The sequence below is a fragment of the Typopeltis vanoorti genome, chromosome 15, assembly GCF_054136105.1.
Source record: "Typopeltis vanoorti isolate ZY-2024b chromosome 15, IOZ_Tvanoo_1.0, whole genome shotgun sequence".
In the NCBI taxonomy this organism is placed as follows: Eukaryota; Metazoa; Arthropoda; class Arachnida; order Uropygi; family Thelyphonidae; genus Typopeltis; species Typopeltis vanoorti.
Window position 1 is genome coordinate 19,768,114 of NC_143563.1, and position 15,071 is coordinate 19,783,184.

At 36.2% G+C, this 15,071-nt stretch overlaps 1 protein-coding gene across 1 annotated transcript in view; it reads left to right on the forward strand.

The window, feature by feature from the left end:
• LOC150098441 (nose resistant to fluoxetine protein 6-like) overlaps positions 1-15,071 on the forward strand; it is a 49,153-nt gene that overhangs the window by 23,709 nt on the left and 10,373 nt on the right. The window contains exons 11-14 of the mRNA XM_090405496.1: positions 117-196; positions 1,506-1,628; positions 6,649-6,769; positions 12,502-12,688. Coding sequence (XP_090261622.1) covers positions 117-196; positions 1,506-1,628; positions 6,649-6,769; positions 12,502-12,688 — 511 coding nt within the window. The remainder of the gene's footprint in view (positions 1-116; positions 197-1,505; positions 1,629-6,648; positions 6,770-12,501; positions 12,689-15,071) is intronic.

Sequence of the window (15,071 nt, forward strand, 5' to 3'; positions counted from 1 at the left end):
AAACAAGATTAAATGAACTAATTTATTGTAAATTAGTTTTTTTCACTATATCAAGTAATTAATTACCTGCAATATATATGCTTATTGTTTTCGTTTAATTTTTTTTTCCATTTCAGTGTATGCACCACACTTGGTACCTCAGTGCAGACTTGCAACTTCATATTCTCTCCTTGCTGGTAATCATCCCTCTCTATAGGTAGGTAAGACATGCAAAAAAGCAGATTTGTACTTTCTTACTTAACTGACGTAAGAATATTAGACCAGTTAAGTAAGATGACAAAATTTACTCATCTAAGTTACTTTTAAATGCTAATTGGGAGACAAGCCTGGGAAGAAGGCACATGTTCCACTCCTTTTTTGTGATTTGAGTATTATATATATATAAAGATAAGCCGAAATTTGAAACGTTTTTATGTCACGTTTTTTGTCTACGGCTTACCAGCCCGGAACTCGAGAGGTTGGGTGCCGTAGGCGCCAGGGGAACGGAGCCCGCCTAGTATGTATATACAGTAAAACCCCTTTTTTACACTTTTCAGGGGACTGATGGAAAAAAGTGTAAATAGCAGGAAATGTAAAAATACATTTTAAAAAGGCTAAAAGATGACTTACTGCTAGTATGTGTGTCTACATACTCGATTACAAAATTTAATAACTGAAAATAAATGAATTTACAATTACTTACATTTATCTATTTAAAAAAAATCTTTAATTGTTGATTGTTTTTGCTTTTCGTTTTTTTTTTTTTTTTTTTTTTTGACTTAGCGCCAGATTGCTTTGCATTGAGTTCAATGCTTGACCTGTTTTTTTTACTATCGTGTTCAAAGTGGACACGGAGAGTCCAAGATCTTTTGCTAAATGCACACGTGTTCCGGCATGCCAATCTACACTTCGCAGAATTGCCATCTTTTCTGCTACCGAAATACATTTTCTGTTTTTTTTTTCCTCCATGTTACTCACATGGATCATCCACCATTGCAGCTTGAAAGCGACTTTCACACGCTGAATTACGTAGCAGAAATTCTGCAATATCAATTCGTACTGTGATTGAAAAATCACGGTATCGCTCATCATTACATTACTGCTGCAAGCGTGCAAGACACCGTGATGGCGAAAACAAAATTACAGCCGAAAGCAACGCCATCTGGGAACACAAATGCGCAGATTTCGGCAGAATGAGAGGAAATCGATTCGAAAATCAGTATTGCCACCCGAGAAAAAAAAAACGCAAACACGGGAAATAACGCCCACATCAAGTTGTTAATGGCGAAAAAAAAATACATCGTAAGAATAGGCCTTAAGACGGGACCAACGAAAATTGACGTAAATGGCAGAAAAACGTAAATTGTGGGAACGTAAAAACGGGGTTTTGCTGTATACATAGCAATGAACTTGATGTATGTGTGATTTTATTTTCTACTGATCTGCAGCGTACCACATAATAGAAATTCTGCTCATATTCAAAGTAGACGATAGTAATGGTTAATTTTTTATTTTTATTTTTTCAGGAAACCAGCACTGGGGATAGCAGTCGCAATTATCTTGAGTTTAAGTGGATGTATTACTCTTGGTGCGATCACGTACTTGAATAAGTTTCCGATGATTCCAACAATTTCAATTCCTAGCATGGAGTAAGTAGCCCAAATTACAAAACGTAAATCTTGAAGATAGTGTCAATTGTGTATTATGAATGCTATGATAAGGTACATTTATTTTCATTGTTTATTTATTAATCGGCTTAACTGTAAATCTGTTTTTGTGAGGTGTTCCGGAAATATTTCTATACGAGTGGGAAAGAGAGAATCTTCTGTTTCCGATATTATTGGCCTCAGATGATGATTTCATTATCATGGGTTTATGTCTTAAGGTGGGCCACTATAGACAGCACTATTTTCATGTGAATGGATTACATTTCAGGTTTTTGTTGTAGTGTGCTGTTTTTGAAATAAAACCTCATGAAAGTACCACACTTTTCTTGATGTTTTTCCTATAAACTCCAACAAAAAGCAGTGGCTGTGTAGCTTTGAATATGGAGTCGTACAGCAAGGACTCATGATTTCAAAAATAAAAAAAATAAAAATAAAAAGTACAAATTGACATGAACAAGACGTGGCAATGGCTACAATATGGATATATTAAAAAAGAAACAGAAGGATTTATTCTAGCAGCTCAAGAACAGGCATTGCAAGCTAATGCAATGAAAACAAAAACTTTGAACATCAATAATAACCGAAAATGCAGATTATGCGTTCAGAAAGATGAGACCGTACACCCTCTGTCCAAAAAGAAACCGAACTTTTCCAAAATAGAAGAAACTAGTGGCGCCACCTGTTGTATCTTTTTGTTATCGAAAGCGGCAAACTTCATTATCAACTGTTTTATCAACTTTTTATGACATTTGTGTCATTAGAATCCGAGTTACAGTGCCAAGAGTGACAGTGTGTTTTGACGAAAGGTCAGTAAATGAGTTTCAAAAAGAGAGCTGCGATTGACGTTTGTGTTAAACTTGGTAAAGGTTTTACCGAAACGCTTCAAATGCTTCAAAAAGCATACGGTGATGAATGCTTATCCCCTACTCAAGTTTACGAGTGGCTTAAGCGATTTCAAAGTGGTGGTAAGACGCTCGAGGACGACGAAAAGTCGGGCCATTCAAAACCTGGACTCAGCGAAGTTAACATCCAAACAGTGCATGATTTCATCAAAGAAAACCCGAAGTCGTCCGTGAGATTGAAGATGAATTGGAGACTCCAAAATCAACTGTGCACAACATGTTGACCGAGAGCTTGGGCCTTCGTAAATTGAATTCGCGATTTGTTCCCACAAGTTGACCGACGACCAAAAAATGTATTGAATTGAACACCGCAAGGACCTCATTAAATCCGCTCGTAAGGACTCAGACCTGCTTATAATGATCGTTACTGGTGACGAAATGTGGTGTTTTGAGTATGAGCCCGAAACAAACCGCAAGGGTGCTGAGTGGAAAACACCAGAAGAGGGGAATCCGAAAAAAAGTCGCTTGGAGAAGTCAATAATTTGCGTCTACGATTCGAAGGGCATTATCCACAAAGAATTCGTTCCGCCTGGCCAAACGGTCAATGGTGAGTTTTATCTGGAAGTTTTGAAGCGATTGATAGCGAGAATTCGTCGTGTGCGGCATGAATAACGTGACGACCAACCGTTCGTCAAAACACACTGTAACTCTTGGCACTATAACTCGGTTTCTAATGAACCAAATGTCGTAAACAGTTGACAAAACACTAATGAAGGTTGCCGATTTCGACAACAAAAAGATAAAACAGGTGGTTCCACTAGTTTCTTCCATTTTCGAAAAGTTCGGTTTATTTTTGGACACTGTGTGTAGAACATCTAATCAGTGACTGCAGCAAAATAACTCAAACGGACTCCAAATACCGGCATGATCAAGGGATCAAAATAACTCATTGGCATGTATGCAAAAAATATGGCTTTCCTGCTTCTGATAACTGGTGGCAGCATAAAATAGAGCCTGGATTGGAAAAACGAAACAGCAAACATTCTCTGGGTCTTTTGAAGACAAACTGATCGGCATTTGGAACACAATAGACCTGACATCACAGTTATCAAACATCGACAGGTTTGGATTATCGATATCGCAGCACCCAGTGATAACAATATTAACAACAAAGAACTGGAAAAAATTCCTAAATATCGAGATCTGGCAATCGAAGTTCGCCGACTGTGGCTTATACACACCAAAGTCATTCCAATAGTTATCGGTGCACTTGGTCCAACTTCACAGAAGCTGTCCAACTATTTACAGCAATTAAACATCAACGAAATGACCCCATATGACCTACAAAAAACAAAATTACTTGAAACAGTCCATATTTTACGACGCTACCTGACGGACTATTCTTAGATTCTTGGGCAGAATCTGAATTGTTTTGAATCACCAGTCATATTTTTATTTATATGATATCTTGTTTTGACTGTGTATGAATAATAATAATAATAATAATAATAATAATAATAATAATAAAATTTTTTTTTTTTAAATTTTATTTTTTTATTTTATTTTATTTTATTTTTTTAGTTTATTATCTCTCAAATAATTACATGAATATACTAACATTTAGGCAACAATGCATCTTTTTCTTGCAAAATGGTTCAGTAAGAATTATAATTACTCTTAATATCATTATCATTTGTAGAATTTCTCATTGACACAAGAGTAAAAAGTGTGTATTATTACCATTAATAATAATCATAGTAATCGTGTTTATTATTAATGACTCACAAGTTAAACAATATTACTTATGTTGCAGTTTATATAATAATAATTTTTTTAAATTTAAATTGTAAATTAAATATATAATTTTAAACTTAAATATGCAACTGAAGTATTACTATCACATTTTCTGTTTACTACTAGAATTCATTACAGAATGTTAAGTGAATAATGTTAGATAAATACTACTACTGGGATGTAACTCAACTGCACCCTCGAAGCGTTGTAATCAGCTTATCTGAGGGTGATACTGGTTATATATACGTATATTTATTATTGATTTGGTTGCTGTGTTGGAAGTAGGCAAATCTTTGGGAGGTCAAATGAATGATCTGAAAGGTCGGATCAAAGTGAAATTGCCGATATATCCTGTGTAATTGCATCTGTCTTGATGGTTCACGTTCTTTGTTTATTGTGGGCTTCTTTTTGAACTATTTAGGAGGCTTTTTTCTTCACAGTGGCAGCCTTTCTATGTCTTCTGTGCTTTTAATTTGTATCGGCTTTGAAGTTTGTGACTTCCTTATGAATATCTTGGCATCTCTGGTCCACAAAAATTGGTAATTTTTTCAATTTTTGCTTTTCTTGTTTGGTACAACAGATTCTGGTTGAATGGTGTTAAATATTCGGATAGGAAGATTGGTGTATTGTCTTGCTGTGCGTTCAAGTCCTTGGCAACTGGTTTTTTCTGACTGCTGGCTTTTATGAGTTTGTCTCTTATGGACTTGCTCTTAAGACGAATTATGACTGGTGCAGGTCGTGGGAAGCCTTGGTTTTTGCTCTTCCTAGGAATCCGATTTACGGTCTGAATGTCGTTAAGCTGCGGGGATATCAATTACATGGTCTAATTTTAGAACCACGTCTCTGAGGTTTTCTGTAGGTGTAGTTTCAGGAAGACCGTTTATGACAAGATCTTTTTTATGTTGTTGCTGATTTAACGTTCGTATTGTAGTTTTAGAGAATGAAGTTCTTGACGGAGTTCGGATGTCTCTTTCATCAAATTGTGTTGCCTGTCTTTTAGTGCGTTAATGCTCATTTTAATGTCTTTTACCGTTTGCAACACTTCTATAACTGCTAAATTATTATGGTTTACCAAATCTTCATATTCGCTAGATTTTTTTGTTATTTGTTCGTTCTGTTTCTTAAAGAGTTCTTGCACAAGATCTACTAAGCTGGCTTTTATAGTCACTAGACCGTTTTCTATTAGTATACAAGTATACAGTCCTATAATTTAAATTATAGGACTTACTTGCGTTTTTTTTGTCTGTTCAGTTCGTCATCTGATTTTGCCTCCAGTATAATCGGCTGCATCGTAGGTGGCTGCCTTACGTGCGTTTCTTTGTTCCTCAAGCAGATTACACACTTCCATTCCTCACGTGTTACATCGGGTTCATATTTATGTTGCCCGGTTGTTTCTGAAAAGCCGGCACATTTTAAGTGTAGAATCCTACTGCATTTCGTACAAGTTATATTATTTCCGTTGGACGATAACTCCTCCAGGCATTTGATACACTTCATGACTCACCTTTCTTCCCTTAGGCAGTGAGGCGTGATTATAAAGATGGCGACGTCCTTTGTTCTTCGCTGGTTGTTGACCACGGTCCTCTCTGTTCCCTTTTCAACACTTCAAAACTTGGTTTCTTCTTAGCCGATCTCGTTGAATTTTATATCGCTGTCTTCGGCGTGATGAGTAGGGTTACTTGGGAGCACTTTCAACTTAAAACAGGAGTTGGAACCACTTTAAAACTATAAAAAACTGGAGCAGCGATATCACCGTGCGACCGTTCGTATGCCTACACAGCGCCCTCTCATTTTAACTGACTATGAGCTATTTTACTTTGTAGATTTATTTCAGTAGAAAGTGCACAGTTTTGAAAAGGTTTTAGCATTTATTTATTTATTATATGTAATTATAAATATCTTTAATCCCAATGTATTCATTTATAAATTCATTAAACACAAACAATTTGCTTAGATATACTAAGTGAGAAATTGTTCAAAAGTAAGAGTCTGCTGTTTTACAAATAAACCGGTAAAGGATAATTTAAAAGCATAAAACCTCTTAAATTCATCATCATGCAAAAGATATCAATAATTAAAAAAACAAAGTTGACTGACAACCCGTCTGTCATCTTTAAATAGTTTACCACTTTCTGAAGCAAAAATCAGGGCTTCACAACATTAGTCGTTGGAGTGAAAAAAAAAACTGGATTCGAATCTATCTACGATGATGGTTATAGATGAGTTGCTCACAACAGGAATTACGTAACCACCACAAAATATATGAAGTTAATAAGCATGAAGTACTTTAAAATGAAATTGTAAACAGACCTTTGATGCTGGTGTCATTTGGTTTCATAGCACGCTTTCTATTTAATTTTTTTCAGTTATATGTTCCTGATGTTCGAAGAAGTGCATTTTAAGACTTATGTTCATGTAGGACCATATTTAGTGGGAGTGCTATTAGGATATTTGACGATTAAGAAGGGCGATATGCAACTAGGAACGGTAATCGAAATTTATTTTTTATAGAGTTTGAATTGTTTAACCATTGATTTGATACCGCGATATCCATTGCACAGTATGCAATCTATATCAAGAATTCGACATCAAGGGATTACATTGATGTAGAATTTCTTGATATGAAGAACACTGTCTGATACAAAAGAAACAAAACTCTTTTTAGAGAGAATTTTTTTAAAGAAATAATGCGCTATAGAAAACCAGATATTAAACATCATGTGTAAGTGGGTGTAACATAACTTCTCTATGTGATGAATCTTAGAAGCTGATATTTAAATTATGGTTATTATTATTATTATCAGACCTCCACGGAGTCAAGTGACCTATCGCGAGAGGTCCCACTATTACACACAGTTCACCATACTATGCCTTATGATTTCCGCGAAAAAAAGATTTACTACCAAAAGCCGCCGATAGGGGGAAATTATGGCGCTGCGGAGCCGAAAACAAGCGGATAATTATATTAAAGGCAGATAAATTGGAATAATAACATTTCTACGGTGTAAGTGACAGCCGCATCACTCATTTCAGCTGAATATGTGGCACGTTACAATAATAATAATAATAATAAGAAGAATTAAACTAAAATAACAACTTGCGAGAGACACTGAAATTAATGTAGTAATTGAACTCACAGGAAATAATGTTTTATTCATCAGATTCGGAGTCCCCTGGACGACAAACACGATTTTCAATGTGCTGATCTTTCTTGTGTAAAATAAATTGCATCCGGTGTGCGACATGCTCTACAGCTGAGCGTCCTCTGCCAGGTCTAACTCCTAGTGATCCAGTTTATTCAAACTTCTTAATCATAGCTCTGAGTGCTACAGCTGACATAGGACCTGTATGCAGGTTATGAAGCCTTCTAAATTCCCGAAGGGCCGCTACGGCATTGCACTGTTTAAGGCAAAACAACTTAACAAGTAAAGCACCCTGAGGCAAGGTAGGACGCATATTGAGCACAAATTCGTCAGTCATTCGAAGAATTGCCTGAACGTTCCCAATCTCCTTTTTAAGTGGAATTGGCGGCGCTACTCTCACGTACGCACAGTAAAATTTGCATAATCCTTTTTACCTCCGTTTACTGGAAATACTTGACTGGTTTCGGCTCTGCCAGCGCCAAACTTTATCCTATCGGCGACTTTTAGTACTAAATCTTTTTTTTCTTTTCGCGGAATTCTTCTCCTCATTCCTTCAAAAGTCTCAATATAAAACGTGGTCTCATTCCGTGTATTAGTTTTAGCTACAGATACCTCCAAAGAGGGAAAGTTAATTTATGGCCACCCTGTATATTCACCTTCTCGCACTCACAACACTCTCAGGCAATGCATTCCAAACTCTCACCACTCTCGATACAAAAACCTGCGCTTCACCCCCTTGCTCTCACCTTCCTTATACAGCTTTGAGGGAAGACCTTGTATTTTGTCCTTTGTTCCTCCCCATTCTATGTAAAACATCACCCATTTTAATCTAGTAACAACCCTTAATAATTTACGTGTCTCAATCAAATATCCTTTTGATTGTAGTCTTTTAAGTGCGCATATTAACATGTAATTATAACAACATGACCGAGTGGATAGCGTACTGGCTCTTCAGCCAAAAGGTTGCTGTTTCGAATCCCACCGTGGGCATGGATGTTTGTGATTATCTATGAAAATACTAGTGATGTTGGCGGGCAGTAGATGGCGTTGGTGTAGATGATGAGGTTCGCTGAAGTTGGTGGATTGAGTGGTTGAGACGGAGACTTGTAGAGTAGGTGCCCTCCCTCGATGAGTCATTGGACTCCCTGGAGGTGTCATGTAACAATAATAATGAGAACATGCTATTCGATATGGATTTACAAGAAACAAAAACAAAATTCCACGAACGTTTATTTCAGAAATGTATTTGATTAATCTTTTTCTTTCTTCTTATTATTTTTTGCCTTCATATATCATGGAAGTATCATTTAGTAGCAGATTACTGAATTGGCTTCTAATATTGGTAAAAGAATACTTATGGTGGGGGAAGTGTGATGGTTTGAAGAGACTTCTAGTAATGTGGACAGCGACCTCTATGTGATTCTAGAGGAACCTTGAATGCTGCAACTTATAGACTGAAGGTCCTGTACCCCTATGTTCGGTCCTATGCGGGTGCGATAGTAGAGACATTTATCGTACAAGATGATAATGCTTATCCTCACCTAACCAAGTTCGACAATATCTTCAAAAGTCTCCAACAATTCTCCTGGAGATTATCCTGTTGTCTGTTTCAATCCCCCTCCCCAAAACGTTGAGTGATTAAGGAAAATTTTGCAGTAGAAATTTGTGTTATTACCAACCAAGCTCCTGGACAAACTTATAAACATTACGAAACTCGTAATGTCGCTATGATGGACGGCCGCATTGCATATTGAGGTACTTTGACAATCTCGTTTTGTCCTCTTCTTTGTGACCACTTTGTTTTCATTTTCGTTTCTATGTAAACTTTTATTTACAATATCTGTGACGTTTCTTTCACATCTCCTATCAGACTGTTTTTCACATCACCATCATCATCATTATCAACGTCATCAAATTCCTGAAATGTACCCTCAGAGAGTGTAACATTTTTTTGAAATTTTTTACAAATTTTTCGGAGTAAACTTCATCCCATATAAGTGGTGTGTGTGTGCGTGTGCGCGCGTGCGTGCGTGCGTGCTGGCGGACGTTAGCATAATAGTACTACTATTACTAATAGTAGTACTATTAGTAATAGTACTACTATTAGTAATACTAATAGTAGTACTATTACTACTTGAGGAGAGTGAAGGATAAGGGGGGGGATAATAATTAATATGTTTTACATAATCTTTTTCAGATTGTGTAAAACATACATAAAATACACAAAAGGCATATACTGACTGAAACGAATGTCACTGAAAACAAAATAGCCACAGATGGCGGCTTAACAAATATAAAGCGATGTCATTCTACGCTTCAGTTCCACCACGAGTTAAGCCATTAAAACCTGCAGTTCGTTTTCATAAATAACGCACTTCACTTTACGTGCCTTATAATCATTTTCCGGCGAACTGTTCATTCGATGAGATGTGTTTTCGATTAATTGCCGTTCGATAAATTACGTTTTCAATTAACTGTTGTTCGATTATTTATTTATTAGATTAACTGTTTTTTCGATATATTGTCTTTCGATGAACTGTTTAAGTGAATTTTCTAGATACTGCTGGTTTAATTTTGACTAATCTCTCTCTCTCTCTCTTATTCCATATATATATATATATATATATATATATATATATATATATATATATATATATATATATATATATATATATATTAGCATCAAAACAACTCCCTGCACCCCCAATTCTAACCGCTGACTTACAATTCAAATAAAGACTACGTTTTGTTTGATATGATGTCCCATTGACACCATGTAACTAACGTTTTGAACAGCTTTCCTCTTGGCACCTTGTCATATGCCTTCTACAAAACTTAAATACAGATCTTTGTTATATTCCCATGATATTTCTACTATTTGTCTTAAAGTAAAAATCTGATCTTGACAACCTCTGTTTGGTCTGATACCAGCTTTTTCTCCAAGCGTCTCCTCCCCAATTTTTCTTAAGTGTTTTTCAAAAATACTTGCATAAATCTTACCAGGAACACGCAGTAAAGAAGTTCCTCTGTAATTCTCAGATTCAGCTTTATTACCTTTTTTTATAGATGAGTACTATGAGCACTCTACTTCAATTATCGGGAATTCGTCCCTCTGTCCAGGTCTTCTGAACTATGCAGTGCAGCCACTGTAAGACTTTTATACCTCCATACTTGAGCAATTCTGGTCGAATATCATCTACTCCTGCTGCCTTCCCACATTTCAGGCTTTTGATGGCTTTTTCTACTTCAAGTATGGATATATATTCCAGATGGCATTCCTGTTCAATGTTTTTTTTTACCAACATGCTGTCACTGCTCATCTTTCAAAGCAATTACTCTGCTTTTACAGCACTAACTCTCTGATTTTCCTCCATTTTTGAGCTTTATCAACAGCCTCCAGAATATTTTGCCATTTTTCTGATATTTGTTTTCAACGTTCTTACCGAAGTCTTTCAACGAGTTTTGTTTAGCGAATTTTACACAATGTTTTGCATTCTTATATTTTTTTTCTACTCCATACCTGCCTCTGTAACTTCCTGAGTCAACCATGGAGTTCTGATTTTTATATCCTTGCAGACAACCTCACCACATGCTTCTCTAGCAGAATCATTCAAAATTTCTTTAGTGTTTGCCACTGAATTTCCAAGTTTTGATTGTAGTTTTCAAATTGTTTCAATTTTTCTTGAACAACGTTTGTGTCGTTGAATCTACAGTTCACATCTGATAGCCATTCAACTTTTATTCGCTTTTAAACTCTCTTACATATTATTCTTTTTAATATGAAGTTCAATTTTATCATGCTCAACACTAAATGATGATCACTTCCGATTTCAAATCCACTGTATTCTGTTGTGTTCTGAACTTGTGTGAGAACATCACTATCAAGAATAACATAGTCAACGAGATTTTTCTTATTCTATGCATATTCTTTCCATGTGAATTTGCACACATACATGATGTTAGTAATGTCTAGTTCATGTCCTGAGCAGATATCTAGCAGGTAGTTACCAATAACTTTGATCTTTTCTTCAAATTTTCCCTAAACATTCTTATAGGTCTGATAATCGTTTCCTACACTGCAGATTGGATTCTGTTGTGTCAGTTGCCTTCTCTAATGCCTCGTAAACTTTCTGGGGGGACCACAAGCACAAATAAGTCTCATTGTCAAGTTTCCCATTTTGCTATTAGCCAACATCACTTTACTTGAAATTGCCTGCCATTCAAGAAGATTATCCTCGTGTTAAGTGTTTAATATTATTGCTGTTTCTTCTTTTTCTTGATTGTTATTTCCTGAATATAACATCTTGTATTTGTTGCTCAGAAATATCTCTCTGTTTTTGTCTTCTTTGTTTCGGTAACACTTGTTATTTCGATCTGGTACTTATCCAATTCTTGTGTTAGCTCCATGTCGTTTCCATTGATGCTTAATATGTTGATGGTGCCAATTTTGATCTCTGATGTTGAGTTGAGGTTTGGGTTGGTTCTAGTAGCTGACGTTTTACGGTTCGCCCTGGATCCCCGAGGAATACAATGATGGCCTTGTTTAACCAGGAGACGCCCTAGCCGGGATGAAATACCATCATGTTGTACCATCATTTTGAGTTATGGTTTAAGCCAATATATTAGAATAAAATTTGGTCGGCTGAATCCCAAATTGCCAACCCATCTTCGTTAGTTGAGTATCCAGGTATATATCCAACAAAGTGCACCACGATAAGGTGAGAACTGGTCATCGGATCAGAAGCCCTGGTCGGTTCTCCGCAATCCCCAATGGTCATGCAGAGGTGTCTTCCAACTTACCCAGCTTTGACCGTTAAGTACCCCTGCTTTTCAATGAATTGCATAAAAATCCATCATTCAGTTTTTGAGTTATCGGGAATTTTCTCTTTGTGTTTATGGATTTTATTCACTGCAGTTTTTTGTTTATTTATTTATTTATTTTTTTATTAAAAACATAAAAAATAAAAAACTGCAGTCTGACTTCGAGTATTACGAATATAATTTAAGATTTTTGCGCATTAAATTTTGTTTTCGTTATAATAAGCTGCAAACATTTTTTTTTTCTTTTTCAAACAGGTTTCCCTTATCGCCGGCTCTTGCATTGCTATCGCATTTGGTATGTGTGCGATACACGGGCCGTTCGAAACTCTAAAGGGAAATTTTCCATCACCAATTGTGAGCGCCCTCTATGCTGCTACATTTCGAGTCCTCTGGGCAATTTCTCTGGCTTGGTTGACATTCATATGTGTCACAAATAAAGGAGGTAAGTTAATCTAATTTTAAAATGTATTTCTTTCACAAAACATGTTCATCGCTAAAATTGCAAGTTATTTATATTTATTTATTAAACTCTCACACTAGATGTCGCTATGACTCACCTTTTACTTCAAAGTGTATTTTTCAACATTTCTAATAAAATAATTAAGTAGGTAAAGAAATAATATTTTTTATTTATTTATTTTTATTTTCTTTCAAATATTTACTTATGTACAATGATCATCTATTCAGTATATTATTTTAAATAGTAATAATGATAACATAGTTTTCTTTATATATATATATATATATATATATATATATATAACAATCATGATAATAATTTACAATTATATTGTTCAGAGTTACATAAGTTGTATAATATTACATGATGTAGTTTACCGTTTTTTTTTCAAGTTTAAAAAGGTGTGATTATACAACAGTATTTACACATATGCAATCTAAATATTATATTTCCTAATTCTCACAAACATACAGTGTAAACTCATGATTTACAATTTTTATTTTTTATTACATTGCATACATCTGTTAGAGTTATTACATACATTACTTACATTTGTTTACATGTGATACATTACTTACATTTGATTACATATGATACTTACATTACGTACATCAGTTTACATATAATACATACATTACATACTTTGGTTTACATGTGATACGTACATTACATGCATTTGGTTACATATGATACATCTCGGATGAGAACTAATTTCTCTGCTTTCATCCTCGAAGCTTATATGTAAGCTTATCTGAGGATGACACCAGTTGGTTATTATTTATTATTGTTTTTTTGTTGTGTTGGGGAGCTACGAAATCTATGATTGAGAAATTCGAGCGCGCGCGCACACACACACACACACACACACACACACACTTGGAATGCATTGATGCGTCGCTGAACTGGAAGCTTGAACGAATATATTGTGTTTCATTAAGTTTGTATGGTATTTTGGGTGCGTGTTTCTTGTTCATAGTATGCCCTTAGAGCTCTTTTCAGGCTATTGTAGTTTGTAAGGTTTCTGTATTCAAAAGGTAATTTGTTTATCATGTCTGGATTGTAGAAGTTTCGCGTGGCCTTTCCGTAGTGATTATTGTATTTATATGTGATATAATTAGTAGTCTGAGGTCTTGTTCTACGGTATGTATTTCTGACTGTCCTGTAGTTGGCATCGAAATAATGTTTTAGCAAAACTGCATAGTGACATATTAATTTATGTAATAGTGACAAGTTAATAATAATAATAATAATAAGCTATACTCTTATTCAATGAACATCAGGGGTTTACTAAAGGAAGGTCATGTTTTAGCAATTTTATCATATTTTATAACAATGTTACGGCTGAGTTGGATAAAGGGAATGGATGCACTATGATAATGTTAGATTTTTCTAAGGCATTTGATAAGATACCACACGAAAGGCTGTTGCATAAACTGGAATATGGGATTGGATTATAAACTCTTGACTTGGATCAGGGGATGGTTGACAGACAGATATCAAAGAGTGGTATACAGTGGGTGTGAATCTACCAGATTTGATTCCCGACGCCACCTTAAGCCTCTATATATGGCGTAGCTGGACCTCCAAAAGGCCTTTGATAGAGTCTCTCTTCCTGCTCTCCTTCAAGCGCTGTCTATTGCTGGATGTCCAGAACCCTTTCTTTCCTATGTTATGGAGCTATATTTGGGTAGCTCCATCACTATCACTACAGGGTTTCGTGCAACTTCTATTCCCGCAGTGTGGGGTGTTCGCCAGGGTGATCCTTCATATCCCCTTTTCTTTAACGGCGTCATAGATGAGTGTCTTCACTGTCTTCTTAGCCATATAGGCTATTCTCTAGGCGCTTCTTCCTTTAATGCTATGGTCTTTGCGGACGATCTTATTCTCGTAACCTCTACTAAGGTAGGCTTGCAGGACCTCCTTGACCGGGGAGATGACTTCTTCTCTATTCGAGGCCTTTCTATTAATGGTCCTGCTCTTTAGCTCTTGTCCCCTCTGGTCATGAGAAGAAGCTTAAGGTCGAGACTGTAGAGTTTTCCCTGCACGGGAGGCCGTTGCATGCTTTGACCATCCTGAAAGAGTGGATATACCTCGGTATCATGTTCACCCCAAAGGGAAGGTCTTCTGTCCCTTCTATCCTAGACGCTGGGATCGCTTCTTTGAGGAAAGCTCCTCTGAAGCCCCCCACCAAAGACTGTTTTTCCTTTCCCACTATCTCCTACCTCGCTTTTACCGCAAGTTGGGGCTTGGTAGGACATATATCTCGGTACTGTCCGAATGGACAGGGCTATTCGTTCAGCCGTGAGATCATGGCTCCGACTGCCGCCTGACATCCCTATTGCATATTTCCACGCACGGGTGAAGG